The 23,109-nt window shown below is 37.8% G+C and overlaps 1 protein-coding gene across 3 annotated transcripts in view; it reads left to right on the forward strand.

Annotated features, from left to right (window-relative positions):
- dip2a (disco-interacting protein 2 homolog A) overlaps positions 1-23,109 on the forward strand; it is a 102,768-nt gene that overhangs the window by 75,842 nt on the left and 3,817 nt on the right. For 2 of the 3 annotated variants that reach the window (XM_038293346.1, XM_038293347.1), the window contains 15 exons: positions 650-769; positions 3,063-3,260; positions 3,369-3,460; positions 4,974-5,084; positions 6,601-6,724; positions 6,816-6,925; positions 7,071-7,173; positions 8,102-8,166; positions 10,479-10,572; positions 10,819-10,938; positions 11,026-11,140; positions 13,228-13,367; positions 13,531-13,667; positions 13,818-13,898; positions 14,501-14,632. In XM_038293346.1, the coding sequence (XP_038149274.1) occupies positions 650-769; positions 3,063-3,260; positions 3,369-3,460; positions 4,974-5,084; positions 6,601-6,724; positions 6,816-6,925; positions 7,071-7,173; positions 8,102-8,166; positions 10,479-10,572; positions 10,819-10,938; positions 11,026-11,140; positions 13,228-13,367; positions 13,531-13,667; positions 13,818-13,898; positions 14,501-14,632 (1,742 nt within the window). Of the gene's footprint in view, positions 1-649; positions 770-3,062; positions 3,261-3,368; positions 3,461-4,973; positions 5,085-6,600; positions 6,725-6,815; positions 6,926-7,070; positions 7,174-8,101; positions 8,167-10,478; positions 10,573-10,818; positions 10,939-11,025; positions 11,141-13,227; positions 13,368-13,530; positions 13,668-13,817; positions 13,899-14,500; positions 14,633-14,740; positions 14,856-15,138; positions 15,341-15,465; positions 15,576-16,383; positions 16,465-17,180; positions 17,299-17,419; positions 17,542-17,741; positions 17,854-17,969; positions 18,080-18,222; positions 18,354-18,425; positions 18,595-19,299; positions 19,471-22,956; positions 23,019-23,109 lie in introns of those variants that run through there. The other variant, XM_038293349.1, reaches the window with a different exon arrangement.

Raw genomic sequence — 23,109 nt, forward strand, 5'->3', positions numbered from 1 at the left:
TCTAATACCAGGCAGTATCTGAGGAAAATCTAAAAGGACGTCAGTCTTCATTTGTATTCAGTCTTTTGTTTCTCTTCTTTTCTGCTTTTTCTGCTCTTTTATGATGTTTGCAAACCGTTTCCATTGATACACATAAAAAGCATGTGAGTTTATTTTTACATGATAAAACTCATGATTGTTTCTTCTACTGATTTTGATCTGTATCTGTGTGTGTGTTGAGGAGACCTTTAGGCCTACAGAAATTTTATGATTTACATGCTGCAGAGAAGACATCTTTGTTGCTAGGCAGCAGGCGAGGTGGCTCTCTGTTACCTCATTCATTTTTGTGAAGTTTGTTTGTTATTTTTAAAGAATCCTGGCTGAATGTCTGACGCCAAGTGTCTGTAAAGGACCCTGTGGTCCTCTGGTTTGTTGCCATGCAGCAGTGTGACAGCTCATTGTCCTCTAAATTGCCCCATGCCTCCACTCTGACCTTTTACTCCTATCTGTGCTCTTCTCATTACCTCATCGATCTCCCCACCCACACATGCCTTTACTGCAATGTCCCTCCTTGTTTATGTATTTCATGCTTGTTTCTCCTGACATCTGTTTTGCCCTGTTTACATATCCCTGGCTTTTTACCTCTCACCCCTCCAAACTCATCTTATAGGTGTTCCTGTCAACAGTCGTGTCTCCAACAAAATCCAGCAGCTGCTAAATACATTAAAGAGACCAAAGCGTCCACCATTGCGTGAGTTCTTTGTTGACGACTTCGAGGAGCTTTTAGATGGTAAGATGACCTGAAAGTAATTATTTCCAGTACTAACCAACTGATATTGGAAAAAGTAGCATTTCCAGCTTATTAATTGGGCTCTTTAGTGAGAATTAAGATTTATTTCTATCATATTTCCCTGAAATTTTATCCCCAAACTCCTAAACCCCTGGACAGTTGGTTCTATGATTCAGAACCATTTATTATAAGAGGCTCACTCCTATACTGACAGAAATATGTTGAAATACTGGAAAAGAAAGCAAGGACCAATGATCACAAAATACAGTTGAAAGTTACCAAACGATGAAATGTTTGAAACTAAAACTTCAAAATTGGTACAAAGAATAATATCCTTGAACAGTACAGTATTTAATTTGTTTTTCGTTTACTCTGTCACATATTCTATTATTTTTATACACTTTTTAAGGTCCACATTTGTGTGGTCACTTTTGCTTTAATCTTTTGCTGCAATTTCCCCATTGTGAGACAATAAAGATATTTTCTATTCTATTTTATTCTATCCAAGAAGAAGAAAATAGTGGGAGGAAAGTTTCCATATTAAATGGATGTGAAGCTTTCGGGTTTTTCAGAATTAGGCACCAAAGTTGCTTTGGAGCAGTAGCTTAGAGTACTAACAAATCTCACCTTAATGAGTAATTTAAAAACACTGATGCATACTAACTGATGCATTAGCACTCTTCATATAAATACTGTAAAACAAGCAGACTGCAGCTGCCATCACATTAAGGAACACACTGTTCCTGTTGTGGTTCAGATAGTAAAACAAGCGGTCGAAGCTGAAGCTAATTTACATGGAAAAACATACAGGATGATTGTTTGGAGATAAAGAGCATAGATTTAACACACAATAGGCATCAGAAGATATTTAATAAAGACTAAAGGACTCCAAAAAAATAAAATAAAAATCTGTTCACAAAAAGCTCCTTGCGGTCTGGCTGCTTGATCCCTGCTCAGGTTACATATATCTCCTAATAGTGGCATGAACCATCTTGTGTGCCCCTCCCTCAGGTTTATGTCAATTCTTTCCTTATTTACAAGATGCTAGTTATATGATATTCGCCCGAAATCAAGGTTTCTAACAGACTGTTTCTATTGGCAGGGGATAAATCCTTCCTCTCCATCTGCTTACTTCCATACAGCCCTTATCTTTTTGGAACAAAAGTGCTCGATCCATTCTTTTTTCTGTTGCCAATCAGCAACCATGCATCCATTGGACATATTGCTGTTTAAAGGTATTTTGGGGCTAGTAAAGAATTTGTTTTCTAATGTTCCAGACAGACCCAATCCAGACCTGCTGCTGGCTTTCTGTCTCAGTGTCTGTAATAAAAATACTTCCTTTGTATAGATATATTCTGTTAAAAACAGGGAAAGGACTGATAATGATTTATTTTAGCTTACTTATAACATCTATCTATATGCTAAGAATATTTAACCAATCAGAAAAGATTACCACTTTCTATCCACAAAGCTACACCCAGGCTGGAGGTTTCAGGGTAGCATTAAAAGACCTACCGCTTACAAACGACAGTTTCTGAGGTAAATTCCTACCCCAGCTCTGCTTTTTAAGCTGGTGGATGCAGAAGGTAGGGGATCAAAGCTTGTATCTGTGATTCTAGAAAAGGTTTTTCTGTAGAAGAGCTAGAGGACGCCCTTTTGATTAGTCTTTAGATTGTATTTGAAGCAGCGAACCATCCACACCAAGGTCTATAAGGCAAAAAATTAGTGAACACAGTTGACCAGCCCTGTCCAACTATTTCCTCCATTCCAGCCTGGTGTGGCATGCTTTGGGTGGTCCACCTAGAATAAACGTTGGAGAGAATAAAAATCCAGCAGGAGCAGAAACTCACCAGCAGGTATTTGTAAAGCCTTGCTGGTTCTGGCTCAAAGGCTGTGGTGGTCTGTCTGCTCTTAGCAGAGAAACACGCTGAGAGGTGAAACAGCTGCATACCCAGCATACTTTGTTTCTAACAGTTTTATTTGGAAAGAATCTAACCTTCTAGCTCCATTATAAAGCTCTCAGTTTTACTAGCCAGCAAAATCAAATTAAACAGGTTTTATGATTTTTCATTAAGCAGTTTTTCAGTGAAAAAGCTTAGAGAAAAGATGGTCATAAAACCATCTCATCCTCCATTCCCTTCCCATATTGTATTTCAATCCCACCTGCTTTAATGTCACTTTCTCTTTCTAAGGTGGTTGTATTCCATAACAGCTCAGGGACTGGTTCTACTCGGATACTTGGAACACCCACTGATGCATCATCTCAGAAAGATGCTCTTCTCTTTGTTTTTAGTCCAGCAGCCAGATCCCAACCAGCCCAGGCCAGAAGGCCAGCAGATGAGCCCCCTAGAAGGAGAGCCACTCGGGGTGGTCACCAACTGGCCTCCTTCATTGCCAGCAGCCCTGCAAAGGTGGGGAACCACTCATCCAAAGAGCCCCTGTCTGACAGCACTAGACAACGCTGGCAAGCCTATCTACACACTCACCTACGGTAGGTGTGATCCTATGCAGAGTGAGCCCTGCAGCATAACGCTGCATCAGCTCTCCTTATAAAACCCATGCTTGGGTTACATTTGATGTTGTGCATTAATCTCTGCAGGTAAACTGTGGACCCGCAGTCAGAAGCTGGCCTACACTTTGCTTAACAAGCTGAGCAGCAGAAATGAGCCTTTGCTAATTCCTGGAGACAGAGTAAGTCATGAGATTTAAACGTATACAATTTTTTTTTTTTTACATGTGAAGATATTTATCCAATCACATCTACTTGAAATAACTAATGTATCAGATGAGCTTTAAAATTCCACAACTAATCTTTTCAGATTGGGGATTATTTAAACAGTTCAGCATCTATAAAAGTCCAGGCTGAGAGTGTTGCATACACCCCAGGAAAGATAACATTTCTAGGGTTTCAGCAGAAATAGGTGCCAAACCTCAAATAAACAGTGGTTTGGTTTTTCTCCCGTTTCCAATCTTTGTTTTTAACTAAGCGTATCAGCTACCAACTGTAGCCTAATATTTAATATAGGTTTATGTTAGCTATTTCTCAGGGAGATCTGTTGATTACAGATAAAATGTCTGGAATGTACAATCCCTGGCAAAAATATTCACACCCCTTTAAGCTTCTCACTCTTTAGCATATAATAAACAGACCTCAGAGTGCTGATTAGGGTTTTATGTGACAGGCCAAGGTTTACCTGTTTGGGGAATTTTTAAATAAAATCTGATGAGTGTGGTCTGCATTTGGTTCATCCCATTCTACTTAATTACCCCTAAATAAAATCCAGTACAATCTACTTGTTTTGGAAGTCACCTACTGTACTTACAAGTTAATACAGTGGATTGGAGCCCGTGAACAAACAGCAGGATGATGAAAGGTCAGATACTTCTATATGTTTAAAGTGGGTTTAGATTATTAAAGAAAATATTAACCTCAGAATGTTTCTAAAGGGTCTCCTCAGTCCATCACCCGTAAGTAGAAATTGTTTGGAACAACTGCAAACCTACCGGATAATGAGAACATTATTGAGAGAAGCAGCCAAGGATGCTGCAGAGAATCAAAGCTAAGATGGGAGTCTTTAAAAAAAAAGAGGCAAAAAAAAGGTCCTTGTTGAAACAGAAAAATAAGGTGCCGTGCTTCTTTGCAGAAGCACAGCATAAATATAACTTTTTGGCTGTTATCAACATGCTAAATGTGCTGGAAAACTATTGTTGAAAACTCCATCCCAGTGCATAATAATGGCAGTTATAACAGTAGTTATTTCCCAGTAAGCTGACCGATGTTCAAAACTGATGATAGGATGGATGGAGCTAAATGTAAACAATCATGAAGAACTGAAGCCCTAAAGTTGTAGCCTGAGTTAAATGGGAATGGTTATATTAAACCTATTTGTTTGTAAGAATGGTCTAGTCAAAGTCCAGAACAAATCCTATTTGAAATCTGAGCTAATATAAGTTTTTCACAGTTTTTTTGCATCTACACTAACTTGGCTTGAGATAATCCACAAAGAGGAATGGAAGGAAATTTCAGCCTCTTGATTTGCAAGGCTGGTAGCTCTAATTTGCAAGAAATAATTTATAAACAAGGGATGAAAAGAAATGCATTCCAGATTATTTAAGTGAAAAAGAAATAAAAATAAAATTCTAAAAAATGCATAATCCATTTTAGATTCAATCCCTAACCCTCCCCTGTTTGACTCCTCCTTAGGTCGCCCTGGTGTTCCCCAACAGCGACCCGGTGATGTTCATGGTGGCCTTCTACGGCTGTCTCCTGGCAGAGCTGGTGCCGGTGCCCATTGAAGTTCCGCTGACCAGAAAGGTGAAGCCAAATACAAACAAATCCTTCTGTCTTTGTGTTTGGAGTTTTTCCTGCCTGTCTTTACAAATCCATACTGACCCCTGCTGGACACAAAGGGGCTTGACTGCTTAGTGCCCAGCTGTTAGTGTATTTCACAGGAATCATATCTGTTTTATTAGATTATGAAATAAAGATGATCATGTAGTTTATCCATCATTATCTCACTGCAGAGCTGTGACTGACATATTTGCTTACAGATTGCTGTAATGCGTTGCCAGTGCAGCAGACTCATCAGCAGACACCTTACTAAATTCCTCCACATTAGTTACGCTGGCTGAATAATAATTGGTGTTCTTGATTGTCTTTATAAGCATGCTGTTGGCGTTGGTGTGCTGTGATCAATAAAAGATGCATGGGGTGAAGAGATGAGTAATTATATTCCAAATATTAGACGGTGATCCAACTGTTCTCAGGAGTCAGAAACTTATTGGATCATCTTGGCAGCACCGATCACTCTTCCTCCTCTTTTTCTTCCTCTGACATCTTTATTTCCATTATTATCCTCCATCTCTATATTTCAACCGTGTCCCGTTTCTTCCCTTCTCTGTCTCCCACTCCTTGAGCTCTGTAGTTTTCTCCCTAATGAGTCTTGCTCTAAGATCATTTGCAGAGCCAATTTAATAAGAGGGAGTGAACGTCAGATCATGGGCTTCTGTTTTGACACAATCTGCATTTGATGCACAGCAGTAGAGTTTTTTCTTATTGTGACCGGCTGTCAGTCTTCCTGCACACCTTCTGGTGTTTTTGTGTTTTTTGTTTGTCTTGTTTTGCCATAGAACTTCTGCAAACTACAACCTGTTTCTGGGTTTTATAGCCTGTCCAAATCGATTCTGTGGACCTAAGAACATGTTTCTGTGCAATTAGAGCTGCAGGTCTTGTGGGGTATGTCTGCACCAGCTTTGCACATCCAAGGACTGAAAGTTTTTCTTCATTCTTCTCTACAGAGTAGAACATTTCGTAATGTTTAGAGTTGTCGTGCTGAAACTAACCTCCAACTTTATCTCAAGTCATTTGCAACATCTAACAGATTTTCTCCCAGAATGCTTTGATGAAATCCTTGTGTTAAAATGCATCTTCCAAAGACTTTCTTACAACATGAGGTTTATCTTGTCACTCTTCCATAATGTTAGTTGATCAAGTTGCAAGCCGGTATTTTTAGCTCTTGACAGATTCTTCCACCTGAGCTGCATAACTCTACATCTCCTCCACAGTTACAGCAACGCTTTTGGCTGATTCTCTGAGTCACTCTCTGCATTATTTGTATTGTTTTATTATTCTCAGATTTAAAAGTTCTGTACTGTAGTTTGTGTTGGTCTGTTACATAAAATCCAAATAGACTACATTCATGTTTTAATAGAAAAACATGTGCAAAATAGTTGCATTTTATCAAAGTGTTGCACTGTACTGAGTTTATTTATAGCTGATTGTGATATAAAAAGGTTTTCTGTCAGATATCAACTCTCTTTTTGCATCCCAGGATGCAGGCAGTCAGCAGATCGGCTTTCTTTTAGGAAGCTGTGGGGTCACGTTGGCGCTGACCACTGATGCTTGTCAGAAAGGCCTGCCCAAAGCACAAACAGGGGAGGTCGCAACTTTTAAAGGTACAACTGGGTGTTTTGTTTGTCTCTCTGTTAACTCTGAAACTGTTCCTTCATGCTTCTAAGAAAGATTTTTGGGTCTCCATCTTTGTAGGCTGGCCACGTCTGCTTTGGTTTGTAACAGATGGGAAACATGTAGTGAAGCCTCCAAAAGACTGGCACCCGCCAATGCGGGAAGCCAGCAATGATATCGCTTATATAGAAGTAAGTGCATGTTAAAATAACGGAGAGCAATTTCAATATTACTGTTGATTTTAAATGTCTTATTGTACCTTTTCTTGGTGTGGTTTTACAAGGTAATGCAACAAGTTGAATTTCTAAATGCTTTGTTGTTTTTATCTAAACCCAGTATAAAACCAGCAAAGAGGGAAGCACCATGGGAATTACCGTGTCCAATTCAGCCATGCTGGCTCACTGTCAGGCCGTCACACAGGCCTGTGGCTACACAGAAGGTGGGGAGGACTCTGCTTACAAGAGGTTGCTTTTCTCATTTATTTATTACTGTATCATGGATATTTTAGAGAGAAAAAGGAGTCAGGATGCATACCATGAAACGAGCACCTGTGATCCAATTACGATGAAGAAAAATATTGTGATGAAATTAAATTGCTCCTCTCAGGCATTGCTGTAAGAAAACGTATAACTTTGACTGCTCTACTTCTTTTATAGACATAGATAGCAACTCAGATATAACAGATTATCTTAACTGAATACACACACACACACACAGATATATATATATATATATATATATATATATATATATATATATATATATATATATATATATATATATATATACATCAGAGGTCTCTGTCCAGAAGAGCGCAGTCCTAGGAACAGCTAAGATACTGCGCAGAACCCTCAAACTCCCAGGCCTCTGGTAGAGGACCCGAGCTTGAGGATGACACATACCACCCCACGAGGGGTGAGAAAACAGTTTTTTATTTATTTATATATATATATATATATATATATATATATATATATATATATATATATATATATATATATATATATATATATATATATATATATATATGGTATCAGGAAGCTTCTCCTTTTGCATTCAGCAGTTCACATACATCCTGTGGTGTAATTAGAGTTTGATTCATTCCGCTTTCAGCTTGTTTTGTTTCAGTCTGTCAGACCTGCGTCAGGATAAAGAACGAGAACATAAAATATTTTTCTTCGAGTGTCCCAGTTATGCTCTAAATAACTCTGCGCCATTAGCCTGGAGTCACACCCCAGAATTCTTCCCGAAAGTTAATTACCTGCTCGTTCAGCTCTCTTCTGCTTTGGTAGCTCTTTATTGCAGAACGTTTTGTTTGTAACTTCAAGTGAAATGGATTGACCTGTTCTGATCTTTGTGCTATGCAGGTGAGACCATTACCAATGTTCTGGACTTTAAGCGAGAAGCAGGATTGTGGCATGGTGTCCTCATGGTAAGGTGTTTTCCAATGCCATACATAGACAGAAGCCTGCAAGTTGGATAGAACGTAATCAAAAATTACACAAATTTACACACCTTACAGTGTATCGATCCATTAGTACACCAGGTATCTATTTCTGGTGAAATAATTGCAGCTAATGAAACAAACAAACTTATTTCTCCAAGAAAGTTAAATATTTTATTAGACAAATAGATTAATGTTCCTTGTTTATGGTATATCCTCCTGCTGCACATTGGGGAAGCTCCTTTCTTTACAGCCAAATATTAAAACTTACTTTTATTCGCTAGCTTTTAACACTGGCAGGACTTAATTGTTGTGACCTTGATTATATAGCTTAAACAAATTGTTAATATTGCCTTATTTTATATTCTTCTGCTGTATTTTATTCTTTTATTGTGTTTATTTGTTTTCAGCTGTAGCTGTTTTAAAGCGCTCTATAATTAAAGATGATAATCATGATGAAATTAGTAAATAGTTCATTCAGAAGGGTTCTATAATGACCTACTGAAGACTGGATACTTGTCCAGCAGACATTTATTGTGAATCTCCACAGGGAGGATAGGTCAAAAATGTTTTAAAACACATGTACTAGTAACAGATAGCTGCATCCTTGGGGTGACTGTGAAGCAAGGTCATTTTTAAGCATTCAAGGAGGATTCCCAAAATGTTCACTGCAGCTGGAGTCACTGCTTCAAAAGCAATAACACACAGAGAAAATGTTAATGTTAAATAGCTTGTGCTGAAACAGATCTAACCTGGGTTAAGGATAAAATGGGTTAGACAGATATTAGGGGGGTCCAAAATCCTTTTTTCAGTTAAGAATATTATTTGGATTTCTTTTTTTTTTTTTTTTTGCAAATCCACAGTTTGAAAGAGAATTGGAGAAAAAGAATAATGTAATTAGATTCAAGTCCAAATTTTCCTAACTGGTGGTCCACAGGGCTTTCTGAATCCAAAGCCAGAGCAATTGTCCAGTCGGACTTACTTACAATTTTAAGTATATAAAAGCCCTGTCAATAGCCTAGTTTTTTGGTGCTTAATTAAAAATAAATAAAACTCTATGGGGTATTGGCAAGAGGAAGAAGAAAGACACCAGATTTATGCTGCAGATGACCGATTATCTAAGGAACCTGGGCTCCCATTCCCTCCATGCTGCATTAATGAAGCACTTACTGAAAAACAAGCCCTGACCCAACATCTACTGTACGGAGTCATATCTCTATTGAAAACCATTTATTAGTTTGTCTTACGTCATTTTGTGTTTTTGAGGAACTCATTATTTTCTTTAGCTAACAATCATCATATTATTCTGTGATTCTTTGTAATATGTTTTACTTTTTGTTATGTTACTACTAAGTTATATTTGAATGCACCTGTATTTAAAGTATATTGACTTTTTTCAAGCATTAATTAATTTGAATTTTTTTTAGTTAACCTGACCAATTAGAGCCTTTATAGAAGCCTTTATAGAAGACAGTAGTTATAGCACATATTTAAGGTTCTTCTAATACTATTTGGAAAATAAATGTCACTAAGAACTCTCGTCTAAAATTAAAAAAGAAATGCCATATGAGCTGAACAGGGTTTCATGACATAAGTAGGAGAACCAGCTACAAAGGCCCTGCAGAGGATAGTGAGAGGAACTGAGGTTAGAATGCATATATCCTCAGTCATAGATCTATTTCAGAGCCGCTGCAAGAACAAACTGTACAAGAAAAGAAGATTCATCCAATTTTTACACAGCTTTCTGCTTTAATTTTTTTAAATACCTTACTTTTTAATTTATATATTACTTCTATCAATTTAATAACTTAATTTTAGTGATTGTTTACACTAAGGGTCATGGTCTAATGTTCTTTTACATATAAAAGCTGTAATTCGAACAATCATCTTTATATTCAAATGTCACAGACGTTAGAAGTAATTTTAAAGGCCAGTCCCTGCTTCAATGTAAAGTTAAACTTTAGCAATTAGATATTAAGTATAAGGGTTGATGTTCTGGTATTGCTGATGATGTGATAGGTCCACCTGACTGCCTGTAAGAACTTTATCAGCATACAAACAATTCTAACAGGTCCTGATGAAGAATACCATCTGATCTCATAAAAACGTTGCTTCCTTTACACGCTGGCTCACTTGTTGTGACCTGTTTTGACTCCTTCAGTGATGCAGCACAGTTATCATACATAACTCTGCTGCTCTGAGTGATAACATCTTGTTTACAGTGACATTGTGTTCAGTCATTTTGATGCACCGGGTACATGTGTTGTGGCTTATCTGATGTCTCTCTGCTTTCCTGGCAGAGCGTCATGAATCGGATGCATGTCATCAGCATTCCCTACTCCTTGATGAAAGTCAACCCCCTGTCCTGGATACAGAAAGTTCACATGTACAAAGGTGAGCGAGTTATCACATTGTTTTACTTAGTAAAATAAACTGCTACTCATGTTTACTTCTATACCTAAAGCTTATTATAGTGTTTGAATTTTATTTAACTCATTGATTGAGTTGAATAAAATTCCCATTTATGTGCTTTGACCTTTTCTGGGTTCGCCTCAGAACAAAGAATGTGGTTGGCTGTCAGTTGAGATGAAAGAGGGGCTTTCATCAGTGATTCTCTTTGTCTTTCCATCACCTGTGCAGCGCGGGTAGCTGTGGTGAAGTCCAGGGACATGCACTGGTCTCTGCTGGCCCAGAGAGACCAGAGAGACATCAGTCTGAGCTCTCTTCGGATGCTGATCGTGGCCGATGGTGCTAACCCATGTGAGCACACTTGCTACAAGACATTAATGTTTTCCAGCTCGTTTTTTTATCTAATGCATCAGACTGAGTGTGTGTGTGTTACTGTAGGGTCAATATCGTCCTGCGACGCCTTCCTAAACGTGTTTCAGGCACGTGGGCTCCGACCTGAGGTGATCTGTCCATGTGCCAGCTCCTCAGAAGCAATGACTGTCGCCATCCGCAGGTGAATTTCTGATACTACACATCATCTTTAAAGGATGTTACATCTTTGAATTGAGCTCTGTCTGTAACTTCAGCTGCATTCTGCTGGAAAAAAATAAACATTTCTTAATGTGTCCCTCAGTAAATTACCAGAAATGACTCACAGCTTTCTGTTAATTACGGACAAACAGAGACAGACTTAATAAACAAGCTTCAAACAGTGAAGCTAGAATTATTTTTACAATGGAAATCCTATTTTAATTACATTTGACAGTCTAGACCCAGCTTTAGAGATTCATATATTCTCACATTTTTACAAGCTTGTCAAATATATGTGGGATTTGTGTGTATTAAACAAGTACAGTGCCTTGGAAAAAGTATTTATATCCTATGAACTTTCATGTCACATGACAACCACAAACCTCTCTGTGTTTTACTGGGAATTTATTAGGCAAAGTGGCGGAAAAAAGTGAATATTGCATTCTAGTTTTTTTTATTTTACAATTAAACATCTGTGCATAGTTATTTAGCTCAATCCCAGAAAGAAATCCTTTGCAATGATTTGCCTTCAGAAGAGACCCAAAATAAAGAACACTGATCCTAACCATGAGTCAGTGCCTTTTAAGGACTTTTACAACAGTTACAGCTGCAAGTCTTTTGGTCATAATCTTGTTTCCTGGATCAAAGTGCAGAAAGGCTGATGTACTCCCACTATTTCACAGACTTGTTTTAATGTTGTGCAGCAAACCTTAAATGAGCTTCAACATGCTTATTCTTAAGCAATGGAGCCTTGCATGGTGAGCGTGCATACTGGCCAGGGCAGTACTGCAGTACTTTTCTTTTCTTGAAAACAACTGTACCTGCTAATTCCAGGTCTTTCTATAGCTCTCCACAACTGATATTATTCTCTTAGACAACTCTTCTTATAATTCTTTTCACTTCTCTGTCAGAAATCTTACAAGGAGCACCTGGTCATGGTTTATGGTGCAATTATGTTCTTTCGACCTCTGGATTATGGCGCCAACAGTGCTCACTGGAACATTCAGAAGTTTAGAAATCCTTCTGTAACCAATACCATCATTATGATTTGGAACAATAAGATTGCAGAGGGCTTCAGAAAGCTCTTTACTTTCACCCAACATGGGATATTTCTTGTGTGATACCAGAGACTTTTCATAGGCGATCATTTCGGACCGAACCAGTTGATATTAATTTACACGGACAAGGCGCAGGATTGCTTTGTAGTTACTGAGAGATATTGGCTGGTGTCTTGGCTTTCCATTGCAACTTGCACCTCCCTTTCTTTATGTGTTCAATACTTTTTCGCTGTGACATTCCACATTATTACACATAACGTCATTTCTAGACATCTATGGTTTCTTTGCATGTGTGGAATGCATGGATTTGTACCGACATCTGGCGAAAATGTCATGTCAATAGCACCTCTAGAAATATATTCACTGAGAAAAGTTGTGGCGTGTTCAAAACTTATTTCACCCATTGTATATGTGTATATGTAGTATATAGATTATATATAAGATTTAGGCCTCAGTGTGCACATCTGATGTTGCTCAGTAGTCCTCTATGTACTCAGGGGGCCGTGTCTATGCCCAGACACATTAGAGGGAGCATCGCCTGTGTCTTCTTTAGAGCTGAGGGTATACTGCTTACATAACTTGTTATAGCTTTGTTAAAATATTGTCTTTCTTTCTGCCAATGCTGCATAAAAGACTGATTTGTAAAGTGCTTCAACATTGACTTGCAAACCTCAGAAATACATCTACTTTTTCACAGAGCAGATGTATTTAAACTCATCTAATCAGTTACAGCTATCAAAGCAGAGCAGCTAAAGATACATCCATTTACAAAAAAAATCTAACTTCTAAAAAAAATAAATCATGTATAACTGACCTATCTTTTTACAACCAAATGTATTTTGTGTGGATCTGTCAAATAAAATCTCAAAAGAAGGATTTGGAAGAATACTCAGCTAGTGTTTGTCTCTTACAGCTTCTGATGTTTTTAATGTTTCTCCGTGAGTGTTTAGAGCCTTTTTCCCTATCTTTAGTAATGTGTGGGTGTGTGTGTTTGTGTGTGTGTTTGCCACAGACCTCCAGAGATGGGTGTTCCTCCTCCGGGCAAAGCAGTGCTGTCCATGAGCGGGCTGAGTCACGGTGTGATCCGAGTAGACACGGAGGAGAAACTCTCTGTCCTCACAGTGCAGGATGTGGGGCAGGTCATGCCTGGAGGTAAAGCAGGACAAAGAGAAAACAAAATATGTATAGTCTGGAAACATTTGATATAACATTTAAGGGCTTTTCTTTACTTATCAAACTTAAAGGAACTTTCACACTTAAGGTTGGAACATGGAAACATTGTACTCCTTATTCTGTTTCCATTCTCTGTTCCCAGCCCTTGTTTGCGTGGTGCGAGTAGAGGGAACACCTTTTCTCTGTCAGACAGACGAGGTTGGAGAGATCTGCGTCAGCTCAGGCAGCTCTGGTTTAACATACTACGGTCTCCCAGGAATGACGAAGAACGTCTTTGAAGTAAATGTTTAATAAAATGTTCACTAATGTTTTTTAGCATAATCCTGCTCTATAAAAATACTGTATTTTTATTTATTTTTTGCTATGCTGATTAGTCCTTATGTGTCTGTTTCCCTTATGGACTGTGACCTGAGTTGCTTCTTGTTGCAGACGATCCCAGTCAAAGCCTCTGGAGTTCCCATCATTGACAGACCTTTCACCAGAACCTCACTGCTCGGCTTTGTTGGTCCAGTAAGTTCTGGATGATAAAACTTTCTTATTCCTTTTATACATTTAATCTTTGAAGTTTAGTGGCAAATCTGTAAAAAAAAAATTGCTAAGAAACGTTTTTCAAACTTAATCCAGTGACAGAAAGCTAGATTATTTAAAAAAAAAGATTCTTGTTCATAAAACACTTTTGATTCACAGTTTTTTTTATCTAGAATTTCAATATTTTTACTTACTTACTATGTAAGAAAATACAACTATGAAACGTTTATTTTTTCTGTTGGCTATTTTTCTGTCATAAATTTCTGATACAGTTAAAATAATTATTTTATATAGTCCTATGTAGTTTTATCTTATAATCACTTTTTTTATTAGAATTCAATTCTCTACACCTGTAAGGATTTTGAAATTGATAAATGCGTTTTCTGGACCAGTTTAAATTGACGACTGATTTTCTTTTTTCTCAAGCTTCCCCCACTTTGTTTTTTTTTGTAGTAACTGCAAAACCTCGCTATACCTGATATATTTTAACCTAATATCAGCTTTCAGTTGACACTCCTTGTCTAACCGCACACTCTCTCAGCAAATGTCCATTTAACCATGATTTCTTAATTTTCCCTTTGAAGGACAACCTGGTGTTTGTAATTGGGAAGATGGATGGCCTCATGGTGGTCTCTGGCCGGAGACACAATGCAGACGACGTGGTTGCCACGGCGCTGGCTGTAGAGCCAATGAAGTTTGTCTACAGGGGAAGGTAAAAGAGGAAAGAAGAAAACAACAATAACAAATAAGCAATACAGGCTCTATCACATCCATCGACTGTGTTTTTGTAGCTGCAATAGTCTGATTTTGTGTTTGGGTTCCAGGATTGCAGTGTTTTCTGTGTCGGTCCTACATGACGAGAGAATCGTTGTTGTGGCCGAGCAAAGGCCAGATTCCTCAGAGGAGGACAGCTTCCAGTGGATGAGCCGTGTCCTTCAGGTGCAGACACCCTCTGCTTGAGGGCTTTACTTTTATCTGAGTTAGGAGGAGCTCTTTTAGTTTTTATATTTGGAGCTTAAGCTGCATACATATGGTTTTGTTTGTCCACTAATGTGCTGGATTACAGCTGAAAACTGTTCCAAATCAGAAAATATATGTATTTAAAGTGTGAATCGAAAGTTTTTGTCTGTCTTGGTTCTAGACAGATCTTTTCCTTTAATTTAGAAAGCGTATGCATGGGTTTTAAGTGTCAAATTTTTGTGTTGTGTTTTTTTTTTTTTAGGCTATCGACAGCATCCACCAGGTAGGGGTGTACTGCTTAGCTCTGGTGCCTGCCAACACTCTCCCTAAAGCTCCCTTGGGTGGTATCCATATATCTGAGACCAAGCAGCGCTTCCTGGAGGGTGCCCTGCATCCCTGCAACGTCCTCATGTGTCCTCACACATGTGTGACCAACCTGCCCAAACCGAGACAAAAACAACCAGGTAGATCAATAATTCTGGCTGTAGACACAAAGGAGATCCTTTGTAATGCTGCTTATTCTAAATCCATTGGTCACTCATGCTCTGCCTCACCCATGTGTTATGATTGAACTCTTTGTGCTCCATAGAGGTCGGCCCTGCTTCTATGATAGTGGGAAACTTGGTGGCAGGCAAGAGGATAGCACAAGCCTGCGGTAGAGATCTGGGGCAGCTGGAGGACAATGACCAGGCACGTAAGGTAGATAGTCCCCCTCCCATCCATTTCATTCATACTGCTCAGCAAACAGGTAAGTGTCAGGATTTGGTGTTAAATTGATGACCCAAAAGCAGAGGCAAGTTGGCTGAGGTGAATTTTGGTGGGTTTAATGAAGTTTACAGGTATGGAGGCAGGAATCAAAGATCCAACAAAAAATAACAACGAACCAGAACCAAGGAGACATCAGGGGAAACCAAACTCTAGGAGCCAGGGAAAGACGAGGTAAACAGACAGACGTTTGACGAGGATCCAGCAAACAGGAACTGAAGAGGGAGGGCTTTTAAAGGGGACAGAGACAAAGAGAGGGCTAACGAGATGATTGAAAACAGGTGAGGACACAAGAGGGCAGCAGAGGACAACAAATGGAAAACCAGGAAGACAGGAACTAACAAGAAAATAATAATTAAACACTAAGACAAGAAGCAAAGTAAAGCTGAATACTCAAAATAAACATAACAAAACCAAGACTGTGACAGTAAGTTGCCAATCTGAGGAATTCAATCTGAGATAAATACCTTCATACTATTTTTTTTTTACTCCTAAAGAAAAGGATTGCATCAAATAAGAACAATTCAGAAGCATTCTTGTCTTTCAAAACTGAAAAAAAAAGTTTTTATTTATTCTATTAATTTTTTCTGCCGGCACTCATTCCCATCATCCAGCCCCTTCAGTTTCATCACTTTATGATTATGTTGAGCCTGAAGAAACAATGTTTATTTTCTGATATAAGTTTTTATCTAAGTCCCCCTCGCCTTTAAATGAAACATGTGTAACTGTGTTTTACCAACAGTTCCTCTACATCCAGGATGTGCTACAGTGGAGAGCTCAGGCCACTCCGGATCATCCTCTGTTCCTCGTTCTCAATTCTAAGGTTGAGTGAGAGCCTTCATTTCTGATCAGACTTCAGTCTAACGATATGATTTCTGATTATAATATGTCATGTTGAATAAATTAGACCTGAATACCTCTAATAATTATAACTCATTAATTAGATTATTTGCACACAAAACTATTTTCAAGAGTTTATATCTGTGAATTTTGAGGATTTTCCATGTGAAACTAATAAAAACATTAAAGATTAAATTTACATCAGACCACATCATAAAAAGGATGTTCAATACATGCATAAAAGCTGTTTTTTTTTAAAGATATACCTCCAATTAGATAATCAAGCCTTATCTGAACATTTATTCTGATATTGAATACGACTCTATGTTTTTGTTTTTTTTTTTCAAAATCATGTATAAATCTAGCAGATCTAGTTGTGAAATAACTCCATTAAAGTTTAGTCATAGGCTCTTTGGCCTTGTGTCTTTTCTATCTGTGTTCTTTCTGTGCTTCCCTGGTTACTCAATTAAATCTTTTTGTATATATTTACTGTTAACTTAGTATTTGTATTAAATTGAATAATAAGGACTGAGAACTTAGGAAAAGTGCTCCATAGTTTTCCTGCTTCAGGGGATATAATGAAATATATTCAAGTAGTTATTTTTCACCATCGGATAAAATTATTAAAATAACTTGTTTTAATTCTGAGTGAACTTAATCAGATGCTTTAGAATAAACTTATTTGTCATTTCCCTTCAGGGCACAGTGGCAAGCACAGCTTCCTGCCTACAGCTGCACAAGCGTGCTGAGCGAGTGGCAGCAGCTCTGTTGGGACGCCTCAACACTGGGGACCACGTAGCACTCGTCTATCCACCTGGTAAAATGTTCTGCTGATTACTGTCTCTGTTGTTTTCATTTGAGTAGAGCTTTGAGGGTTGATCCATGTTGTTACTCCACAGTGTGTTCATTTTATCTATTGGGTAACTTGTGTGTTGCAGGAATCGACCTGATTGCAACCTTCTACGGTTGCCTGTATGCTGGATGTGTCCCAGTCACTGTTAGACCTCCGCACCCACAGAACCTGGCCACCACCCTGCCTACTGTCAAAATGATTGTCGAGGTAAAACGCTCTGTTTATCACCCAAACCTCTAAACTTTAAAATAATCCATCTGATTTACATTAAAATTAAACAAAGAGGGACATTTTGCTCTCCTTTTTCACAGAAAGAAAGATACGGTCAAAAGTGTTTATGTTTTTTGTTGTTTGTTTCATACTGATTTGTGTGTGTGTGTGTGTGTGTGTGTGTGTGTGTGTTGCAGGTCAGTAAGTCAGTGTGTATCCTGACAACCCAAGCAACAATGAAGCTGCTAAAATCCAAAGAGGCTGCTGCAGCTGTAGACATCAAGAGCTGGCCCACAGTGATGGACACAGGTACATCATTTAGGCCCGCACATGGTTTCACTTTGGATGATCATAATGTTGGACAACCATTTTTTAAAACACATTATCAGTTTTCTATCCAGTTAAATGTCTCTTTGGTTCTTCAGATGATTTGCCCAGGAAGAAATGTCCTCAGACATACAAACCCCCAACACCAGAGATGTTAGCTTACCTAGACTTCAGTGTCTCCACTACTGGGATCCTGGCAGGGGTCAAAGTATGCCGAAGCACATCAAAACTTTCACAGTATTGTCTTATAGATCTGATGTCATGCTAGGATGCTATCTGTCTCTCACTATTCTCTCCTTTCTAAGTTGACACAGTTTTCCTCTTTATTTTCATCCCCTCCCCCCTCTCTAGATGTCTCATTCTGCCACCAGTGCCTTGTGTCGTTCCATCAAGCTGCAGTGTGAGCTCTACCCTTCCCGACAGATCGCCATCTGTCTGGACCCTTACTGCGGCCTGGGGCTGGCCCTCTGGTGCCTGTGCAGGTAAACCAGCAGCTGAGTGACAGGGAAATGCAATCCGCATGTGCTCAGCTTAATTTCATGTTTCTGTGTTAGTGTTTACTCCGGACACCAGTCGATCCTGGTTCCTCCTCTGGAGCTGGAGACTAATGCTTCACTTTGGCTGACTGCTGTCAGCCAGTACAAAGTCCGCGTCACCTTCTGCTCATATTCAGTCATGGAGATGTGCACCAAGGGTCTGGGCTCACAGACTGAAGCTCTACGGGTCAGTTTTATCCACAGCTATTCACTTTGTCATTCTGCTCATGGTCCATGAAGTATTAGTTTATAAGGTGAAATGCACATGGGTTTGAAATAGGGCTGAAACAATTAATTGGATTAATCATGATTAATCGATTATTGATAGAATTGTCAAATAATGTAGTAATCGGTTAATCGATTTCTGTAGTATAGAGACTCGAAAACATGCCTTAACCTGACAGAGCGCCCCACCTTGAGCAGCAATTATAACAAAATTGTTAAAAAAAAAACATAATTTCATCATTTTCATCTGTTAATGTACTCTATCCAGATCTCCTCAACTGGAAATATTTTAGTTTCTCCTGTTTTAATTTCACAAAAAGTCTTCTTTTAGGAACCTTATACTATCCGATTATTAATCAAATAATCGACAGATTTGGAAAATAATTGTTAGTTGCAGCCCTAGTTTGAAATAAATACTCATACACATTCTTTAAAGCTGGTTGAGGCTTTTTTTAAATTAGAATATATTATAATGGTAATAATAATACCTTGATAGTGCAGCTCTATAAGGATGCAATTATTCTTGCAGATGTTTTAAACAAACATCTACAAGAATAATTGCATCCTTATAGAGCTGCTTGTATTCCTGCAGGTTAGGTAAGTTTTGATTATCGCACAGTAGAGCTGTTGCTATTGTAACTTCTGTTTATTTTTTTCCTTCATCCAGTTGAGAAACGTAAATCTTTCATGTGTTCGAACGTGCATGGTGGTGGCAGAGGAACGGCCTCGTATCAGCCTCACTCAGTCCTTCTCAAAGATCTTCAAAGACTTGGGGTTATCACCGCGAGCTGTCAGCACCACCTTCGGCTGCAGGGTGAATGTGGCAATCTGTTTGCAGGTAAGGATGAGGCTTCCACAGTTCATGAAAAACTATGTTTATCTGGTTTTTAGTGGGTTTATAGATGTATGTTTTATGCTAGTGCCAGTACAGTAAGAATGGTGAACTGGAACTAGGTGTGACAGCGGAAGATAAAATGTCTGTGATGCATCAGAGGCAGCCAGTTTACATGTAAAGTCTATAGTGGACGTGCTTCAAGAGGCATGAGGAGGCTCTGTGGTCTGAAGCGTTTTGCCTGTGTGGGCAGAGATTATGTGCTCTAAGCATTGATGCAAATCAACGTTTGCAGCTTGATGCAGCTCGTCAACCAATCAGAGACACTCTCATACATTTACAGTACATAGTTATGTAGAAAGCCAAAAGAATGTATTGTTTCATGTAGATAGAAAAATATGAGCTCTCTGATCACGCCATAAAATGTTACTGAAGCAGTTTATAAATACCTACCCTAACTAAAAATTAGGGATGCACGATATAATCGGCCCCCTATCGGTATCGGCCTTTAAACTGAATATCGGACATCGGCCACCCCACCGATACTTAACCCGATATTTGATCAGCTTTTGAGTTTCTAAAGTCTAAAAAAAAAAATAAAATACTACTTCTTCTTCTTCCTCAAAAACTTCTTTTTTACAGACTTAAAAACTTCTAAAGACGAGGGAAAAAATAATGATACGTTAAAATATCCCAATATCTTCATATGCTGATATATTGCCATTTAAAAACACCATATCAATCTCTTTTACTAATGAAATATTGCTATATGTCATCGTTATGCTACGAAATCCCCCGAAAATTCACGAAATTTTGCCATATTTTTATATGTTAACAGGGTAACATATAAAAATATGATATCCGATATGCCGATATTTTAAAACTCATGTAGCCGATAACCGATATCGATTCCGATGTTAAAGCTGGACAAAAATAAGTATTCATTGAAAATAGCAGTTTTGTTATCCATTTCTGACACTTTGAAAAATAATATACTCAAATATATTTTCATATGCTGATATCAAATGGATTTTTAAAAACACGGTATCGATCTATTTTACTTTTAAAATCTCGTGAAATTTCATCCTTCTGTTACAAACTCTCGTGATATTTTGCAAATTCTTGTGAGATTTTGTTAGTAAAATAGATCGATACCGCGTCAATATATCAACATATAAAAATATGGCAAAATTTCAAGAAATTTTCGGGGGATTTCGTAGCATAACGATGACATATAGCAATATTTTATTAGTAAAAGAGATTGATATGGTGTTTTTAAATGGCAATATATCAGCATATGAAGATATTGGGATATTTTAACGTATCAATATTTTTTCCCTCGTCTTTAGAAGTTTTTAAGTCTGTAAAAAATAAGTTTTTGAGGAAGAAGAGGAAGTAGTATTTTTTTTTTTTAGACTCTAGAAACTCAGAAGCTGATCAAATATCGGGTTAAATATCGGTGGGGTGGCTGATGTCCGATATTCAGTTTTAAGGCCGATACAGGCCGATACCGATAGGGGGCCGATTATATCGTGCATCCCTACTTAGCAATGACTTATATTCACATTATTATAACAGTAATCATCTGTCTTTGATTCTTTTTAAAGAACTAAATGCCCAAAGATTTAAATGTTTAAAAGGGACCATGTCAAAGGTTTAAACCTTTTAAGCCCATGAGATCAAAAACCCAATTTTTTTTTCTATATATAAATGGACCATATATTACATTCACCTGTGCTGTAAACATCTCTAACTTTAGACAAATCAAACCAGATTTAACAGGAAATTGAGCTGATCTGTGATTTTACGAAACTCAGAAACGGTGAAAGAGCCTTTTACTACACTGCCACACAAGAAGCTTTGTACTAATGATCGATTAAACATTAAGATGACAAACGTAAGCAAAACATAAAACTGTCATATTTAAATATACAAAATATGTAATAAACCTCCAGAAAACCTTGAAAAATATCATTAATGTTTTAGCTTCTAGAACCATTTTAGATTATTTTAAGATAATTTTTTTAATCAAAATCTTTTGAGTTTCTGATATTTTTTTAGGGAAGAAAAGATGAAAGATTTCCTAACAGGTCATAAGCACCATGGACAGTGCTTAGTGTGGTTATGGATTTAAAGTTGTTTTACAAACTTGGTAAATGTACATGTTTTCCTTTACTGGTACACAAGTTTATTTGTGTCTGTCTTACATATATATATATGAACGCATACATCTATATCTCTATCTGTCCTGCCCCGTCCCGTCAGCCCAACAGGTTAGGGAAACTGGCTGAGCAGGTACTGTGGGATGAGAACGGCTTTGTGCTCTGCAGCTCAGTCTGTGTTTTTATGTGGCCATTTGTTGTTCTTTTTGTCTCTCGCATGTTGTTTGAACATGCTTCGCTTCGGTTTACATTTATCTTTATTTGCTTTGATTTAGATTTAATGAGCCTCTGCTTCATTTAGCACCATTTTTGCTTTAGCCCATTTTTCATGTGTAATTGGATTCTCACTCATCCTTTGAGATAAATTATTCTGTTATTCAGCACTTTATACTGAGGGACAGCTAGACTGACTAAAACATATATTAAGTACATTTGTATGAAGCAGGGATTTTAAACAATTTATCAAAAACAGATCTGGTTTGTATCTGTTTTTACAATGTTAATGGGCTTTCGTTTCCTGGTAAACACTAATTGAGTCTTGTTGAAATTTTCCATAAATGTGCTGCTGAAAATACTGCTATTATGGAGAGGCATGAACCAACTCATTAAGCTAAATACAAAAACAGTGACTGGTAGCTTAACCAATGTCCATACATTAGCAAAAGGAATAACTGAAAATATAATTTGAAGCTGTGGTTTTACCAAAGAAAAGATGATAAATCCTAAGTGTCAGGATCAATTTCTCCTCTAGGAAGTTTAGTTAAAAATAAGCTTAAAATCCCCCAAAAATATTTCTCAAAATTTCAACTTCACTGCAAAAACTTAAAAGATATTGAAATACAGTAAGTGTATTTACCCCTTGTATTTACCCTTATATCCCTTTGCCAATAGAATAAGTATTTTTACTCTTAAAATAAGATAATATGCACTTTAAATGAGAAAATTCCATTTTTTTTTCTTATTTTAAATGTTAATTGACTTGTGCCATTGGCAAAGTGTCTCACTTACATCCAATTCAATTCAAGAAAAAAATCCCTTATTTTAAGAAAAAAATAACTTATTTAGATTTGATTTTTTGCAGTGTTTTTAGACATTGGTTTTGTTTTTCCACCCTTTCCCCACTGGGTGGTGTCAGAGGATCTGAGGGAGGGTATATCTCTCTGTCCATGGTTCAGTCCTAACTCCTGTAGCCTGGCTTCTGGCTGCCTCCTGCTTTATCAGCAGCTGTTTCATAACCAGCCTCCACCTTCTCCTCACCCAGATGGCACACAGAGGTCATATCTGGACTGAACCAGTTTGGTAATGCCAAGTTCTGTTTCTTTTACTCCAGGGAACATCTGGACCAGATCCCACTACTGTTTATGTGGACATGAGAGCTCTACGGCACGATAGGTAGGGGGCAGCACTGCAGCGATTTAGTTCTCTTAAGATGAGCTTCAGTGTATTACAATGTAATTATAGTCCTGCTATTTATTTAATTTGA

This window comes from Cyprinodon tularosa, unplaced genomic scaffold (genome assembly GCF_016077235.1).
Source record: "Cyprinodon tularosa strain WSP-4 unplaced genomic scaffold, ASM1607723v1 ctg324, whole genome shotgun sequence".
NCBI lineage: Eukaryota > Metazoa > Chordata > Actinopteri > Cyprinodontiformes > Cyprinodontidae > Cyprinodon > Cyprinodon tularosa.